General features: G+C 37.1%; 1 protein-coding gene across 3 annotated transcripts in view; it reads right to left on the reverse strand.

Moving 5' to 3' along the window:
• Nucleotides 1-19,296, reverse strand: part of MINDY2 (MINDY lysine 48 deubiquitinase 2) — a 76,507-nt gene that overhangs the window by 15,748 nt on the left and 41,463 nt on the right. For all 3 annotated transcript variants that reach the window (XM_060095279.1, XM_060095277.1, XM_060095278.1), the window contains 2 exons: nt 18,214-18,316; nt 11,741-11,883 (listed from right to left, as the gene is read on the reverse strand). In XM_060095279.1, coding sequence (XP_059951262.1) covers nt 11,741-11,883; nt 18,214-18,316 — 246 coding nt within the window. The remainder of the gene's footprint in view (nt 1-11,740; nt 11,884-18,213; nt 18,317-19,296) is intronic.

A 19,296-nucleotide genomic window follows, 5' to 3' on the forward strand; every position in this document is an offset into this window, starting at 1 on the left:
CAACTAAGCCCGTGCGCCACAACTACTGAAGCCCGTGCACCTAGAGCCCATGCTTCGCAACAAGAGAAGCCACCATAATGAGAAACCCTCACACAGCAAGGAAGAGTAGCTTCTGCTCACCCCAACTAGAGAAAGCCTGTGCACAGCAACGATGACTCAACACAAGCAAAAATAAATAAAAATAAAATTAATTTTAAAAAAAGTCTATGGAAATGGAATCATAAAGCTAGTAAACAGAGAATACTTTGTCCAGTTTTAGAAATATGGTTTGAGAGAGTCACCAAAAAGTTTAACTGAACAAGAGAATTTGCCCCTGCCTCTATCCAAAGTCTGGAGACAGGAGTTAGAACAGAGATATAGTACTAAAGAATATTAAAGGAGACACATACCTTCTTCCCTTTGGTCAAACAAAAGTCCATGGCTCATACATCTCTAGAGTTCCAAAAGACTTTAGATGACAAAAATATTTTACACACAAGGTAGAATTTAGTAAATTGCTAAGGAAATTGGTACAACCTATAAAGAAACTAGAGATTCCCTTTCCTAGGTAATCCTTTTTGTCCCAACACAGACTTCTTCCTTGTTGGTCTTGGTCCTGAGATAATAATGGCATATAATACAATATGGGTACCAAAAAGTATAAAGATCCTTTCTGCAAATCACAGTAAAAATAAGCCCCACTAATAGAATAATACACTTATAGATACTTTTGACTGATTGCCAACTTATTATAGACTGGCAGTTTATTATTATTATAGGTCCCTAGTTATAGACACCATTTATCTGTAGTAGAAAATATTCTATCCAGATATTAAATTTATTTTTTGTTGAAAGTATATCTAGAGGGACTTCCCTGGTAGTCCAGTCATAAAGAATCCACATTCCAATGCAGGGGACGCGGGTTCAATCCCTGGTCAGGGAACTAAGATCTCACGTGCTGCAGGGCAACTAAAGCCCACGCACCTCAACTAGAGAGCCCACGTACTGAAACTACAGAGCCCACGTGCTCTGGAGCCCGTGCGCCACAACAAAGAGCCCATGTGCTCTAGAGCCTGCACGCCACTAGAGAAGAGAAAACCCACATGCTACAACTAGAGAGAAGCCCATGCGCCGCAATGAACAGCCCACACGCCACAACTAAAGATCCCGCGGGACTTTGCTGGTGGCACAGTGGTTAAGAATTCGCCTGCCAATGCAAGGCACACGGGTTCAGTCCCTGGTCCAGGAAGATCCCACATGCCTCAGAGCAACTAAGCCTGTGTGCTACAACTACTGAGCCTGCACTCTAGAGCCCGCAAGCCACAACTACTGAGCTCGCATGCCACACTGAAGCCTGTGCACCTAGAGCCCATGCTCCGCAACTAGAGAAGCCACCACAATGAGGAGTCCACACACCACAACGAAGAGTAGCCTCCGCTCGCCACAGCTAGAGAAAACCCGAGCACAGCAATGAAGACCCAACACAGCCAAAAATAAATAAATAAATTTATTTTTTAAAAAAAGATTCTGCATGCCTCATCGAAGAGTCCACGTGCCACAAGACCTGACACAGCCATAAAAATTAATTAATTAATTAATTAATTAATTTATTTATTTATTTTTCTTTTTGCGGTATGTGGGCCTCTCCCTGTTGCGGCCTCTCCCGTTGCGGAGCACAGGCTCCGGATGCGCAGGCCCAGCGGCCATGGCTCACGGGCCCAGCCGCTCCGCGGCATATGGGATCCTCCCAGACCGGGGCACGAACCCGCATCCCCTGCATCGGCAGGCGGACTCCCAACCACCGCGCCACCAGGGAGGCCCATAAATATTTTTTTTAAAAAAGAAAGTATATCTAGAATTCCATGGAATGAACTGTGTTTGTACTCTAGTTGTTCCAAGGAGTTCACAGGGGCAGGAAGATGCAAAATAAAGTGATCATTAAATATGAATGCATAAAATGGCCCTAAAAATCTCAAGGTCCTTCAAAAGTGAAATGTTAGAAGTCCTTATGAAGATCTAATGCAGCAGTAAAAGTAGGCAAAACTTGTTGGAAAAAGCAGCTTTCTAGTTTTTCCTTACTTATATCCTTATAGATTCCCTAGGGCTCAAGTTTATAAAGAACTACAGAAACTCTAACAACCCAGCAATTAGTGGTACAGAATAATAGTTTTAATGCTGAACAGGTTTAATAGAACAAGGGCAAAATCTTCCATCTTATTTCCTTATCAAGCAAATGGAGGAACCCCTTCCTTAAATTTTAGTAAGTATTCCTAAATTTAGGGCTTCTAGTTTTATACCAACAACTGAAGAAGTGCTATAGATTTTGTAGTAAGTCGGTTATCAGTCACTGGGTCAATTAGGAGGGAAAGTGTCTCTGACTCTTATAAAGAATGTACTCATTGGGTACTTTGCCAGAGTAAAGCAGTGTCTAATTTAAAGACCCTCAGAACTGGAAAGAAAGTTCAACAGGAATATAGGAAATAGAACTGAGAGGATTATAATGAGGCAGATACAAATAGCCCAAAGACCCAAAAGATTCCTGGAAAACACAGGATTTATGTCTAAAAAGGACTTACTTCACCAAATGTAACACAAGGTCCTTGATTAGATCCTGGTTTGAACAAACCATCCATAAAACCATTTGGGGGACAAATGGGAAATTTGAATATGGACTGGGTATGAGATATTAAAAATTATAGATAACTTTGTTAGATGCAATAATGGTACTTTGAAAGGGTGATTTGAAAGGGAAATGTTCTTGTTTAGAGATACATACTTAAGTATAAGCAAAAATATAAAAATAGATAAAAATAATACGTCAAAATTGCTAAAAGTAGGTGATGAGTATAATAGGAACACATTAAATTAGTCTCATCATTTTTCTGTAAGTTTCCAATTTTTCATAATAAAAAGTAAAAAACAGTGCTACTGTTTCAGTTTGGTGGTCACTATAGAAAATAATACCATTTCCCCCTAGTGACTGGCCACCAGGAGTTGTTTCCATTTATCCCTTCTATAAAAATAGTACTACCAGGAATTCCCTGGTGATCCAGTGGTTAGGACTCATTGATTTCACTACCGAGGGCCCAGGTTCGATCCCTGATTGGGATACTAAGATCCTACAAGCCATGTGGCACAGACAAAAAAACAAACAAACAAAAAAAACAGGACTACCTTGTAAAGAATGGTGTGGGTTTTTTTCTAGGAAAATATTTGTAAGTTTGGACAATATCATCTTGTACATAATAACATCACGCCCCTAAATTCCTTTGCTCTTCTATTCTTTGATGCACCCACTTAACGAAGTCCCAAATCTAGGATAACTAACTACCTTCACCAGGCCTACACTCTGATGAATACTCCCGCAGAAAAATGACACAAGTGGTATATAACGTAATAATTACCATCCTTAACACTGCCTAGTGATTCTTAATTTCTCTAGTTAGTCCTTTCTCCCACATGCTGTAAAGACTACTTCAAATTTTCTTTCTTCAAATCTGGAACCAAACCAAGATCTTACCCTTCCTCAGTCTCAGTAAATGATCTTGCCTTCTACATTACAGAAAATAGAAACATTGAAACAATAACTTTCTCAATTTCCTGCCATCAAATCTATAAACTTACCTGTAGCTCTACTCATAGTCTATTCTTTCCCTCCTTTACAATGGAGAGGTCTCTTTTTAAACCAAAGGTCAATCCCTTTTACCTGTGAAAATGTCTATCCTTTCTCACCTTCTTGGAGGGTTCTAACATTATCTCCTCTCCTGAATTTTCAACATTTCTCTCTATTGAGTCCTTCAATATTTTAACATTGTCAAGTTTCTCATATTAAACAAAAACAACCTTCCCTTGATTCCACACTCTACTATAGCTATGAGCCATTATGTCTGTGCCTCCTCACAGACAAACTGTTGTTTGTCAAAAGTTGCCTATAATCTGTTTCTAGTATCTGAGACCCCAATCATTTCCTAACCAATTCAATGAGGTTTTTTTTTCTGCTTCCACCATTCTCTAAAAGATATCAATGAAATCCATATCCCTAATGAACACTTTCCCCCTAAGTGTTCTTATCTTACTCATTTTTCAATAGCATTTAACAATGGAGATCTCCATTCTTCTTGAAACACTCTCTCCTTGTTGGTTTACATGATACCATATTCTTTAGATTTTCCTTTTGTTCTTTTTTTTTTTTTTTTTTTTTTGCTGTACGCGGGCTTCTCACTGCTGTGGCCTCTCCCGTTGCGGAGCACAGGCTCCGGACACACAGGCTCCGCGGCCATGGCTCGCGGGCCCAGCCGCTCCGCGGCATGTGGGATCTTCCGGGATCGGGGCACGAACCCGTGTCCCCTGCATCGGCAGGCGGACTCTCAACCACTGCGCCACCAGGGAAGCCCATGCCTTTTCCTTTTTTTTTTTTTTTTTTTTTTACGGTACGCGGGCATCTCACCGTTGTGGCCTCTCCCGTTGTGGAGCACAAGCTCCGGACGGGCAGGCTCAGCGGCCATGGCTCAGGGGCCCAGCAGGTCAGGGGCATGTGGGATCCTCCCGGACCGGGGCACGAACCTGTGTCCCCTGTATCGGAAGGCGGACTCTCAACCACTGCGCCACCTGGGAAGCCCCTTTTGTTCTTTTCTTTTCTTTTCTCCTTTGCCAGTTTATACTCCACTAGTTGATCCTTAAATGTTGGCACTCCTCAAACCTCTGTCCTAGGCCTTCTCTTTTCTTCCAATTCCACATTTTTCTTGTAAATCTCATACTCTCCCTCTCCCTATTTGTACACAAAACTTATTCCAATCCTGAACCATTTAACCAACATTTCCACTTGGAGGGATGCCTGAGAAGCAGCTCTAACAGTTCTAAAAGTTCACATCTTTTTTCTGTTCCAGTGTTCTGCGTTTTGATAAAGAGCATCATCATTCATCCAGTTGTCCATGCTTAGAACCCAGAAATCATTCTTTCTTTTTTTAAATTAAAGAATAATATATTTACAATACTGTATTATTTTCAGGTGTACAGCAAAGTGACTCAGTTATACATATTTTTAAGATTCTTTTCCATTATAGGCTGTGATAAGATATTGAATATAGTTCCCTGCTGTACAGTAAATCCTTGTTGTTTTTCTGTTTTACATATAGTACTGTGTATCTGTTAATCCCATACTCCTAATTTATCCCTCCTCCCCGCTTTCCCCTTTGGTGACCATAAGTTTGTTTTCTATGTCTGTGAGGCTGTTTCTGTTTTGTAAATAAACTCATTTGTGTTATTTTTTAGATTCCACATATAAGTGACATACAGTATTTGTCTTTCTCTGTCTGACTTATTTCACTCAGCATGATAATCTCTAGGTCCATCCATGTTGCTTCAAATGGCAACATTTCATTCTTTTTTATGGTTAACATTCCATTGTTTATATACACCACATCTTCCTTATCCATTCATCTGCTGATGGACACTTAGGCTGCTTCCATGTCTTGGCTATTGTAAACAGTGCTGCTATGAACATAGGGATGCATGGACCTTTTTGAATTAGAGTTTTTGTTTTTTCTGGATATACGCCCAGGAGAGGAATGGCTGGATCATATGGTAGTTCTATTTTTAGTTTTTTAAGGAACCTCCATACTGTTTTCCATAGTGGCTAAACCAATTAACATTCCCACCAACAGTGGGAATATTAATATTCCCACATATTAATATTTCTCCACACCCTCTCCAGCATTTATTATTTGTAGACGTTTTGATGATGATCATTCTGACCAGTGTGAGGTGATATCTCATTGTGGTTTTCATTTGCATTTCTCTAATAATTAGCAGTGTTGAGCATCTTTTCATGTGCCTGCTGGCCAGCTGTATGTCTTTTTGGAGAAATGTTTATTTAGGTCTTCTGTCCATTTTTTGACTCGGCTGTTTGTTTTTTTGATATTAAGTTGTATGAGCTCTTTGTATATTTTGGAAATTAACCCTTTATTCATCACATCATTTGCAAATATTTTCTTCCATTCGTGGGTTGCCTTTTTGTTGATGATTTCCTACGCTGTGCAAAAGCTTTTAAATTTGTTTAGGTTCCATTTGTTTATTTTTACTTTTATTTATTTTGCCCTGGGAGACTGATCTAAGAAAATATTGCTGTGATTTATGTCAAAGAATGTTTCCCCCTTTGTTTTATTCTATGTAATGGTGGCCTCATAGAATGAATTTGCTAGTGTTCCCTCCTCTTCAATCTTCTGGAATAGTTTGAGAAGGATGAGTTCTTTTTTGTATGTTTGGTAGAATTCCCCAGTAAAGCCATCTGGTCCTGGACTTTTGTTTTCAGGGAGGTTTTCTTTTTTTGGGGGGGGTGTTTTTTGTTTTGTTTTGTTTTTTCTGTATTTTTTTTCTGTATTTTTGTGTGTGTGTGTGGTACGCGGGCCTCTCACTGTTGTGGCCTCTCCCGTTGCAGAGCACAGGCTCCAGACGCGCAGGCCCAGAGGCCATGGCTCACGGGCCCAGCAGCTCCACGGCATGTGGGATCTTCCCAGACCGGGGCACGAACCCGTGTCCCCTGCATCGGCAGGCGGACTCTCAACCACTGCGCCACCAGGGAAGCCCTGTTTTGTTTTTTACAGATTCTATTTCATTTCTAGTGATCAGTCTGTTCAAATTATCTGTTTCTTCTTGATTCAGTTTTGGCAAGCTGTATGTTTATAGAAACTATCCATTTTTTGTAGGTTGTTCCAATTTGTTGGCATAGGAGTTTTATGGTATCATGTCTAATATTAAGTCTTTAAGGCATTTTGAGTTTATTTTTGTGCATGGTGTGAGGGAATGTTCTAACTTCATTGATTTACATGCAGCTGTCCAGCTTTCCCAACACCACTTGCTAAAGAGACTGTCTTTTCTCCACTGTATATTCTTGCCTCCTTTGTCAAAGAGTAATTGACCATAGGTGTGTGGGTTTACTCCAGGGTTCTTTATTCTGGTCCCTTGATCCATATGTGTTTTTGCGCCAATACCATGCTGTTTTGATTACTGTAGCTTTGCAGTATTGTCTGAAGTCTGGGAAGATTATGCCTACAGCTTTGTTCTTTTTCCTCAGGATTGCTTTGGCAATTCGGAGTCTCTTGTGGCTCCTTATAAATTTTAGGATTATTCTAATTCTGTGTAAAATGTCACAGGTAATTTGAAAGGGACTGAATTAAATCTGTAGATTGCTTTGGGTAGTATGGCCATTTTAACAATATTAATTCTTCCAATCCAAGACCACAGGATATCTTTCCATTTCTTTGAATCTTCTTCAGTTTCCTTTATCAATGTTTTATAGTTCTCAGTGTATAGGTCTATCACCTTCTTGGTTAGGTTTATTTCTAGGATTTTTTTTTTTTTGGATGCAATTTTAAAGACTTTTTTTTTTTTTAACTTTCCTTTTCTGATATTTGTTAGTATAAAGAAATGCAACAGATTTTGGTATACTAATCCTGCTATCTTACTGAATTCATTTATTAGTTCTAACAGTTTTTGTGCGGAGGCTTTAGGGTTTTCTGTATAGAGTCTTGCATAGAAAGACAATTTTACCTCTTCCCTTCCAATCTGGACACATTTTATTTATTTTTCTTGTCTGATTGCTGTGGCTAGAACTTTCAATACTATGTTGAATAGACGTGGTGAGAGTGGGCATCCTTGTCTTGTTGCTGAATTTAGCAAGAAGGCTTTCAGCTTTTCACCATTGAGTATTATATTGGCTATGGGTTTGTCATAAATGGCTTTTATTATTTTTAAAAATTATTTATTTATTTATTTGGCTGTGTTGGGTCTTGGTTGTGGCATGTGGGATCTTCGTTGCGGCATGCGGGATCTTTCATTGCAGTGCATGGGCTTCTCTCTAGTTGTGGCATGCGGGCTCTAGAGCACAGGGGCTCAGTAGTTGTGGTGCGCAGGCTTAGTTGCCCTGCAGCATGTGGGATCTTAGTTCCCCGATCAGGGATTGAACCCTGGTTCATCCCCTGCATTGGAAGGCAGATTCTTAACCACTGGACCACCAGGGAAGTCCCATAAATGGCTTTTATTGTTGAGATGTGTTCCCTCTGTACCCATTTTGGTGAGAGTTTTTACCATGAATCGATGTTGAATTTTATCAAATGCTTTTTCTGAATCTATTGAGAAGAGCATTTGGTTTTTGTCTTTTCTTTTGTTGATTTGGTGCATCACATTAATTGATTTGCATGTGTTTGAAACATCCTTGAAACCCTGAAATGAATACAACTTGATCATGGTGTATGATCCTTTTTATGTATTGTTGGATTCAGTTTGCTAATACTTCGTTGAGCATTTTTGCAACTATATTCATCAAAGATATAGGCCTGTAATTCTTGTGGTGTCTTTGTGTGATTTTTGGTATCAGGGTGATGGTGGCTTCATAGAATGACTTCGGTAGTGTTCCCTCCTCTTCAATCTTTTGGAATAGTTGGAGAAGGATAAGTTCTTTGTATGTTTGGTAGAATTCCCCAGTAAAGCCATCTGGTTCTGGACTTTTGTTTGCAGGGGGTTTTTTGGGTTTTGTTTCTTCAGGGTTTTTTTTGTTTGTTTTTTGTTTTTTACAGATTCTGTTTCACTTCTAGTGATCAGTCTGTTCAAATTATCTTTTTTTTTTAAATTAATTTATTTTTGGCTGCCTTGGGTCTTCATTGCTATAGGCAGGCCTTCTTTAGTTGCGTCAAGCAGGGGCTACTCTTTGTTGTGGTGCATGGGCCTCTCATCGCGGTGGCTTCTCTTGTTGTGGAGCATGGGCTCTAGGCGCACGGGCTTCAGTAGTTGTGGCACACAGGCTATAGAGTGCAGGCTCCTCAGTTGTGGCACACAGGCTTAGTTGCTCTGCGGCATGTAGGATCTTCCCAGACCAGGGCTCGAACCTGTGTCCCCTATATTGGCAGGCAGATTCTTAACCACTGCACCACCAGGGAAGCCCCAAATTATTTTGACTCAGCTTTGGCAAGCTATATGTTTATACAAACTTGTCCATTTTTTTCTAGGTTGTCCCAGTTTGTTGGCATATAACTATTCATAGTATTTCTTATGATTTTTTTGTATTTCTGCAGTATTGGCTATTAATTCTCCTCTTTCATTTCTTATTTTGTTTACTTGGGTCTTCTCTCTTTTCTTCTTGGAGAGCCTGGCTAAAGTTTGTCGATTTTGTTTATTCTTTCAAAAAACTTGCTTTTGGGGCTTGCCCTGAAGTCCAAAGCACCTTAATGTTATACAGGGGGCAGGGAGACACACACCACTAGTGATACACTGTTTAGCTATAGAATAAGGTTTACTGAGAAAAACTTAGAAGTGAGAAATAGCAGAATGCACACATTCTCTCGGCTATCATCATCTCATGGAAATGCATACTCAGTCCAGAAACAGACCCAATGCAGAAAGTGCTCCAGGAGAGGCGCACCCTTCCCAACCACACAGGAAGATTGCGAATACCTAGGTGACTAGTAAAGGACTTCCACGTCAGGGATATGGCCTTGTTAAAAAAAAAAAAAAAAAAGGGAACGTCTAAAGCTCAATTTTGGGAAGTTGTAGAACAACCACTCGTGACAGCCAGAGATGTTGTTTTCTCAATTGAACTATCTTACCCCTATGGAGAAAAAAAAAAGAGAGAGAGAGAGAGAGAACAAAAAGAACGACTAGGCCATCAGGAGACCAAAGTCTATTTCTCTCATTCATTCATTTATTTAATTTTTGGCCACACAGCATGGCTTGTGGGATCTTAGTTCCCTGACCAGGGACTGAACCCGGGCCCTGGCAGTGAAAGTGCCAAGTCCAAACCACTGGACTGCCAGAGAATTCCCTATTTCTCCTTTTAACTTAGGGCTCTACAAGATCTGATATCTATCTCTTGAGCCTTACATCATGCCTCTTGAGCCTTACGTCATGCCTCTTATTTTCTATGCTTCAGTCACATAGCCCTTCTTCGAATTCCTTAAAAAGTTAGGTTATTTCCCTCCTCAGGGCTTTTGCACACATGTTCCATCTGCTTAGTTAACTGCACCACCCCCCTTTTTTTCCTGACATCTTCAAATAGGTTATAAGTCCTAATAAAACTACTCACAGCATGTTTTATGTACCCTTCACAGAGTGTATCTCAATAGAAATGATACCTACTTGTGTAGTTATTTAACATCTGTACCTTGTCAAACTAGGAGGTCCTTAAATGGCAGGAACTATAGCTGCCTTGCTCAGGCTGCAGTCCTAATACTTAGCTAAGTACCCAGTCATAATCATGCTCAATAAATATTTGTTGAATGAATGAATAAAGTGTGGACTTGAAGAGATCAGGTAAAGCAAGATGACTTAGCAGTATTTATTATGTAGCAATAATTCTGATTTTGTGGTTCTTTGGCCTTAGATTTTTGAGGAGTATGGATAAGTCTGGGCCCATACCTAGCACACATCTAGCTTAAATATGGGAACAATACAAACAAACCCTTGCTATAACTAACAGGGGAGCAGGAGAGCTAGGGCTATAGAGTATTCTTCAATAAGCAAACAAATCATTATTTTACACTACTTTGTGCAATTCACTGATTAAGGTGTTGAAGGAAATACAAAGTCAGATTCCTGACTTCAATAAGCTTACTTTCATTTAGAAAAATGAGACACATTTACATGGAAAGAAAACTGTTAACTAGGTACTCATCAATAAGGGCAAAGTAAGGACAATGTGGCCCATAACAAGTAAAGGAGGAAGGGTAGAGTAGTGATCCAGAGCCTTAGCTGCATATTTAAATCACCTGGAAAACATTTTAAAAATACTGTTGCTCAGGTCCCACCTCTACAGATTCTGATTTAATTGAGTTGCTGTTGGGTTCTGCGCATTGGTATTTTTTAAATAGCTCCGTAGGCAGCTCTAGCGTACAATCTGGGTTGAGAACCACTGATTTAAGGAGAGAAGAAGTAGCTTTACTGAAGAGTTAGTATTGAAAATGTTTCTTAAAAGATAGGTGAAATTTGGATAGGCAAAAAGGAGTGAGAATGTTCACATAGGGATTAGGAGTAAGAAACAAAATGGGAAAGCATAAAGTGTATATGGGGATGGAGGACTATTAATGAGTAGACAGATCATTATGGCTGAAGCAAAGTGTTGACACAAGGGGATAGCAGAAAATACCTTGCATTTTTATCCTCTAGGCACTGGGTGCTACTAACATTTTTGCAATATTATTGACCTGATCAGAGCAGTATTCTGCCACAGAAATCTAGAGATAAACTGATAAACTCCTGTATTAGGTGGCAGCTGTAAAAATGGAAGCACTGAAGAGATAACAAGAGGGATGAATCAGTAAGATTTTTTTGGCAAAGCCATAAATGACATGATAAAAAGAATTTAAAGTCACACTGATAACTTAATAATAGAAACACTATCATAAAGACAAATCTTGATTCTTTCTCTAAACTCCTTTAGCCCTCAAATGTAAACATCCATCATTAGCAGTCATCCTAGTTCTAACTCTAGGGTTTATCTTCTTTTTTCTTAGAAAGAAAATAATAAATACATTTTAATGCATTTTAATACATTTAACCTGTGAAAATGGAGTTGAGACCTAAATAAAAACAAAAAACTGATTTTAAGTAACAAATTGCTAATCCATTCCACCCTAAAGAATTAATTATTACCTTTATAATTTGATGGTTAAAGACTATTATGCTAAAATTTTTTATTTGGAAGCAGATCATAAGACATCTCTAAATCAAGCTCCTTTAGTTTAGAATAACAGTAGCTAATTCTATATCATACCTTGTATTTGGTCATGGTGCTAAAATGATTATTCCGAAAGAACACACAAAGTTCTCCTTCCTGAACCGTTGAAGTTAGTTCACATAATCCATGGTATGTCAGTTGAGTGGCTGTGTTATTTAGAAACTGCTCAGCTACAAAGCCTAGGAACCAATGCATAATATTAGATGGAAGAATAATTTCAAAATTTAAAAGTTTTCCTATTTACATTGTGTTCCAAGTATGAACAAAAGCCAATCAAAATAAGACTCTTCCTACTATAACATGATGGCCCTAAATTGGAGATTTTTTTTCTAATTCTGCGATGGAAGATGTGTCTATAGACATTTCCAGGCTAAAGAAACAGTTACCTGAAATTCTTTTTATCAATAAATGTATTTACTTATACCACACCTACTTCCGCAAAGGATTTCATGCTCCTTGCAATAAAAGAAACACACACAATAAAACTAAAACCCAATAAAACAATAAGAAGGTAAGGGTTAGCAATTTAAAAAGTGGATAGGAGCAAAAGTTAACAACTACTTCCCCAATGGATAGGTGTTTAGAAATTAAAAGTAGCCTCAAGAAATTGAGTTACTTAAGATTTTGACAAAGATCCCAGATAATTTTCAATTCACAAACTGCTCAATTCTTGCCTTAAAACTAAAAGCAGGCATAAGACTGAACAGAAAACAGTGGGGTAACTGATGATATTTTTATCCTAATCTCCTCCAACATATGCTACTCATTATGTAGATATATCAAGTTCAGAAATAGAAATCATCTCTTCTGTTTTCAAACATAATGAAATATAAAGAAACCTTCTGGGGTTTAATTTAAAAGCCATATATACAGTTGATCCTCATTATTCACACGGGTTCGTATATGCTAATTTGCCTACTATCTAAAATTTATAACTCCAAAAATCAACACTTGTTGCACGTTCAGGGTCATTCTTGAATATGCGCAAAGCAGCAAAAAAATTGAGTCACCCAACACACACATTCCCCACTGAAGTCAAAATAGGCAACAGTGTGTCACCTTCTTGTTTCAGCTCTCATATTGTGAACAAATGTCATTTTCACTTTCTATTTAATGCCACATTTATCACATTTTGTGAAATGTTTGTGCTTCTTTGGAGTGATTTTTACTGTGTAAAATGGCCCCCAAGCATAATACTGAAACTAGTGTTCCTAAGCACACAAAGGTTGTGATGTGCCTTATAGAGACAATGCATATTTTTGCAGCTTCAGCCGGGCATGAGTTACAGAGCTGTTAGATAGGAGTTTAATGTTACTGAATCAATATATATTAAACAAGGTGTCTTTAAGTGGCATGGACTTATATATACTACCAAAGGTAAAACAGATAGCTAGTGGGAAGCAGCCGCATAGCACAGGGAGATCAACTCCGTGCTTTGTGACCACCTAGAGGGGTGGGACAGGGAGGGTAGGAGGAGATATGTGGATATATGTATATGTATAGCTGACTCATTTTGTTATAAAGCAGAAACTAACACACCATTGTAAAGCAATTATACTCCAATAAAGATGTTAAAAAAAAATAAGGTGTCTCTCAACAGAAACACACAAAAAACAAAGTTATGTATTGATAAGTTGATGAAAATCTTGTAACCAGAGGCTCACAGGAACCTAATGTTGTGTTTCCCCTATGAGCAGTGGTTTGGTATTCACTAATTCAGTGTTCACAGCAACTTTATGGAACATAACTATCAGTAATAATGAGAATCAGTTGTATAAATATTTTTAAAGCCTATATCTCTCTCTTTCCTTCTTTCTCTTCCTTTACTCTTTTTGCTCCCTTTCTTTAAAAAGGAATAGGGGGGAGGAGAATGCTCTAAAAAGTTTTGTAAGTGAGCAGGGAGGTGCAGATATAGGGAGTAAAGATGAAACTGTGTTAAGAAACTGATGACTCAACGAAAAATTGAAAATAAACTTGGTAGAAACTTGGTTGGGCCAGAGGCAGCTACATAGTATAGATTTATTCCACTTCCTCACTTTTAGTGTCAAGCCATAGCACTTCAAGCTGCAAAGTCGTTGTAAACAGTTACCAATATATCACACTATTCCAAGGAATTGGTAATGTAGGACGGGAAGTACAAAAAGTTATACAGGGGCTTCCCTGGTGGCGCAGTGGTTGAGAGTCCGCCTGCAGATGCAGGGGACAGGGGTTCGTGCCCCGGTCCGGGAAGATCCCACATGCCGCAGAGCGGCTGGGCCCGTGAGCCATGGCTGCTGAGCCTGCGCGTCCGGAGACTGTGCTCCGCAACGGGAGAGCCACAATAGTGTGACGCCCACGTACCACAAAAAAAAAAAAAAAAAAGTTATACAGAAGGCCACAGCCAAAGGAAATGTATAGCTCATTTGCAACTTCCTGGTTTTATACATTTAGAAATAAGACCCCTCCTCAATTATTATCATTACTTTGCTAAATGCTAAATTATTGAGTAGAATGTATTAGTTATATATTAAAGCATTTTCTATTATATAGCATTTAAAAAGTAAGCATTATGCCTGTGCTGAGAAGTACCACTGCTGTCTATAATATCCATGTAACTAAACACTTCCTTCAGAAAGATGTTTCTAAATGTCCCTCCCACACCTCATTCATACAACATACTCTCTACAAAACCCTTTCAAAAAGATACAAAAATTCAGTGGAGATATAGCACAATATTACTTTCATGTATGAAATTCAAAAATGTAACACTAGAAAAGTCTTTCTCAGCTGCTTGTTTCTACAGAACATGACATGTATTCAGAGAGAATAAGTGACTTGCTCAAGGACAAAAAACTAGTATGGCAAAGTGAAGACTGGAACTTAACTGGTATTAATTTATAAAATGTAGTGCTGATTATTATAAATGCAAACTGAACTTTATTTCTCCCCAAACCATAGAGTGTAGACTAATTCAGACTTGGAGAGAAAAATGTTTCCTAATTCTTCTACTAACTTGTAAACAGTGACACCTGTGTGATTTTAGTGGAATATTCAAAAGCCTAATGTAGTTTCAACTTTTCATAACTAAACAAATTATGGAGTTTCAAAACATAATATCAGAGATTACTTATTAATTACAAATGGCAAAGGGCATCTTTCCAACAACAAAACATCTGGTAAATATCACCTTAATCCTATTTGAACATCACCAACAATGGGATAATCAGACATCGTGTGCCACCTGATTTGATGCACTAGAAAAGACACAGTGTCGCCTATGTAGTATTCCCACGGAAAATATATAACCCAAATCTACTAATGAGGAAACAGTCAGATGAATCCAGATTGAGGACTATTCTATAAAACAACTAGCCTGGACTATAAAGAAAAGTAAATACTACAAAAGACCGAAAAGAAAAAAGGATAGGGATCTTCTGTTCTAGATTACAGGAGACTAAATTGATATGATAATTAAATGATACTTGATTGAAACTTACACTGAAAAGACTTAAAAGCTATAAGGGGCATTACTGGGACAACTGGGGAATTCTGAATATAAACAGTATATTAGATAATAGTATTGTATCAATGTTAAACTTCCTGAGATAACTGCATTATGATTACATAGGAAAATTCTTTGTTCTTAGGAGACAAATATTGGAGAGTTAATGGATAAAGTGCTATAATATTTGCAATTAATTGTCACATGATTTAGGGAAAAAATTGTGTGTGTGTGAATACAGAAAGTAAAAATTCAATATGCTAATAATTGGTGAATTTAGATGAAACATATATATGTACAAATATGTATATAGGTACATATATTCATTGTGCTATTCCAATTTTATGGGTTTGAGTTTTTCCAAAATAAAGAGAAAAAGGAACTCAATATTATTTAATCAAAAATAATATGAACTCAAACTATAATCTTCAGTGTTTATGGCACATAATAAAAGCTCAATAAGTGAGCTTGAATAAGTGAATATGCTGGAATAATTTCCTTAAGCATATTTTTTTTTTTACCTAGAAACAATTGTTAAAGAGAAATTATTCCTGAGAGATCTTCTGGAATTAAATGACCAGTTATCGTGAAGTCTGGAAACTGGTACTGTGCTATTTTTTTCCTTGTTGATTTTTGCTGCCATGCCACAACCCATCATTATAACTTGATTCAAAAAAGTATTAATATCCAAAAGAGGTAGCAAGTAATAAATATTCTATGTACATATAAAAGTTCTGTACTTTTATTTACAAGGTATTGCCAAAATACCTTGTAAAAAAAAATGTTCTCTGAAAGAAGTTGAAAGAATATCTAATTCTATTTGACTATTAACTAAATAATATTTCTTTTTCATCAAAAAAGAATGATAGTAAACATATTTCTTGTATTCTGCACCTTATGGAGATGAAATATTTGAATTTTTAAAAAATCATCTAAGACCAAAGTTTAATAATTTTTAATAAAGAAGGATTAGAAATAAACCACTTTGGGATATTTTATGATTCAGAAGGAAAGTTACAGTTGTAGGCTAAACAGAAAAAGAAAGCAGACTACTTTGGTTGAACAATATACCCAAGAAAATATGATGAAGAAAATGGGAAAAAAGCTAATTGCTATATTATATAAGAAAAAATGTCCATTGTGGCCTTTCATTTCCTTAACGATTTCATAGTGCCTCATACAAGTAGCCACTGGGATTGAATACTTATTTCAAACAGACTACATATTTGTAATTTCTTATAAACAAAAAACTAGTTTAGCTTTTTAATTGTACTGAATTTCATATATAATTTTTCCTTGACTATGTATGGAAATATGTAAGCAGAATTTCACCATTATGAAATTTACATATCAAGGAATTAATCAGCTCTGATATATATTACCTGAAGGTTCTATACCACTAAAGAGGAAGATTCCTACTTGCTTTTACCAAGATGTTCTTCTCAAGTTATCAATTCTATACAAATTAGCTACAGTTTTTTATTATCCCAGGGATTCAATACCAGAGAAATAATAATAATAGTTGTAAAACCACGTTGAGAAAAAGGAGAAGTGATGAAGGGACTGTTTTTTGGTTGTTGTTCATTCTGCTAGTGTAATAAGTCCTACCCCTGTAATACTGCAGCCTAGCTTGGTGAAAATGCTGTTAACATTAGTGTTTCCCATAGCTTCTTACCTTATAAATATATTCATCCAAATATCACTTATTGGCTATCATTCTATCTGTTAACACTTTCTGGACCCTACTGTTCTCTCAATTACTATTGAATAGCATACTGAAAGTTACTGAGAAAGCAGGAATTCACAGATGGATACTTTCTTTATAGCCTACTTTCTAAGAATATTTACAGTAATGAGAGCTTGGATAAAGAATGGAAAGTTCTAGTGAGTGGAATTTTGTTAACTGAGGGAAAATATTTTTTGTAACAACTTTTGTTGCTCCTCTCTCCCCTAAAATTTAAACTTTGCTGCCTTAGGTTGTAGTGAAAGAGGCGTCACACAAATCAATGATCAATATTGCTGAATATCTGTGTGTTTATTGCAAGCAAAAGACTAGATGAGCCTCAACTAACACACTGTGTATTTTCCTGCTACTGGCCTCTTGCATAAACATGTTAAACTTCTGGATAATTGAGTAGTGTAATTAGTTGGGTTCTTATTAATCAATATAGTATGAGATTCATGTACACATCTTCTTTTATATGTTCTTAGGTACTCTTGTAGTCATTTGGTTTTAATTTTTTAAAATGTAGTGATGATGATAAATTTTTATTATACCTCATGTGAAAGAACTGTGTGTCTGCTTCTCACGATTTCTCTTTCTTTTGTTAACCCTTCAAACTGAGGAGAATAGCAGTCTTAGTATTTGTGTATATTTATGAAAAAGTGAAGTGGGTGACGGTGAAGTTATACCCAAATGCTATGGTTCCTGACAGCACTCTGGTTTCAAATCTCCTCTTCCCTTCACTGACTGGAACACAGCTTAAAAAACAAACAAACACACAAAAAAATACTTCTATGCTGATGAATTTAGCAATTTTTAATTTTAGCTAAGGATTAGGGAAACTGATGATCAAAGGTGTACTCTGATCCAGAATAGAGCTTTAATATACTATTGTACTGAAATATAAGGTAGAGCTCTACTAAAATGAACACTTGAGTACCATAATACACATCTTAGTCAACAGAAGTGTTCAGGATGAATTATAAAGTTCCCTCAGTACTCCCAAATAGTAACTCTTTTTTAAAAGAGTAATTATCAGTAACCCCTGAGTAACTGATTATATCAAAGGTAGCAAGTGATTCCAAAGACTTTTATTAGAATCCAGGAGTGATTTTACAAAACAAGTAAAAAGGTTTCTAGGAAAAACCTTTCACTGGTACCTTTATGAATAATTACTTCTTTTAATTCTCATAGGTAGAATCACTTTTATTTTTTAGAAGTTGTATTAAGACATTTAAAAGACATTAAATTTTAAGACAAGTTACTTTGCCAAGAATAAGTCAGATAATAGCAACACTCACCCACCTTCACTAACCAGCTCACTGTTGTCTGACTGCTTACAAGAGATGATCTTCTCCACTAGCTGGTTGTAGCTGCAGTTACCAACAGCTTTTACAATGTCATCAATCTACAAAACAAACAACTGTCTCACTAATCATGATAAAATTAAAAACAATAACAAAGAAACCCATATAACTCTTGAGGGTTTTATTCTAATATAATACTAAATATAAAAGTATTACTTATGAAAAAAGAAAATCAGCACTAAAATCAACACCCAACAGTTTCCAGTTTTGTTTATGGCTCACAATAACGTATTATGAACAATATTGCTTAGCCATATTTCAATTATGCAAAAACTAATAAAATGGAATTATTATATGCAACTTTATTTCTTAAGATTGTAAAGCAAGGTGGGCTTCCCTGGTGGCACAGTGGTTAAGAATCCACCTGCCAATGCAGGGAACATGGGTTCGAGCCCTGGTTCAGGAAGATCCCACATGCGGTGGAGCAACTAAGCCCATGCGCCACAACTACTGAGCCTGTGCTCTAGAGCCCTCGAGCCACAACTACTGAGCCCGCTGGCCTAGAGCCCATGCTCTGCAACAAGAGAAGCCACCGCAACAAAGAGTAGCCCCCGCTCACCCCAACTAGAGAAAGCCCAACACAGCCATAAATACATTAATTAATTAATTAATTAATTTTTTAAAAAATTAAAAAAAAAGATTGTAAAGGAAGGCAAATCTAAAAGATGTTAATTTATGGGATAAACAGGGTTTCCCATTTTATTTGTTACTTAGTTCCTAGCATAGTGGAGATATGAGCAGACATAACTAATGTCATTTCCCTAAAGAAAAGTTAATATATATTAATTAGGGAAAATATTTGCCTCATGATTCTTATTTGATCTTTGTTTGTGAAGGTACAGTAGAAAAATAAATTCAAAGTTTTAAGGTATAGGAAAATAAAATTGGGCATCTCTACTCTCCTTCCATATACTTTGCTTTTACTATTGAAGCAAAATAGATATCTGCTGTCTAAACTTACTTTGATTGCCCTCCCATCCCTAAAATATATTTATTTGTAAATTATTTACATGTACTTTAT

The sequence above is a fragment of the Mesoplodon densirostris genome, chromosome 4, assembly GCF_025265405.1.
Source record: "Mesoplodon densirostris isolate mMesDen1 chromosome 4, mMesDen1 primary haplotype, whole genome shotgun sequence".
Taxonomy (NCBI): domain Eukaryota; kingdom Metazoa; phylum Chordata; class Mammalia; order Artiodactyla; family Ziphiidae; genus Mesoplodon; species Mesoplodon densirostris.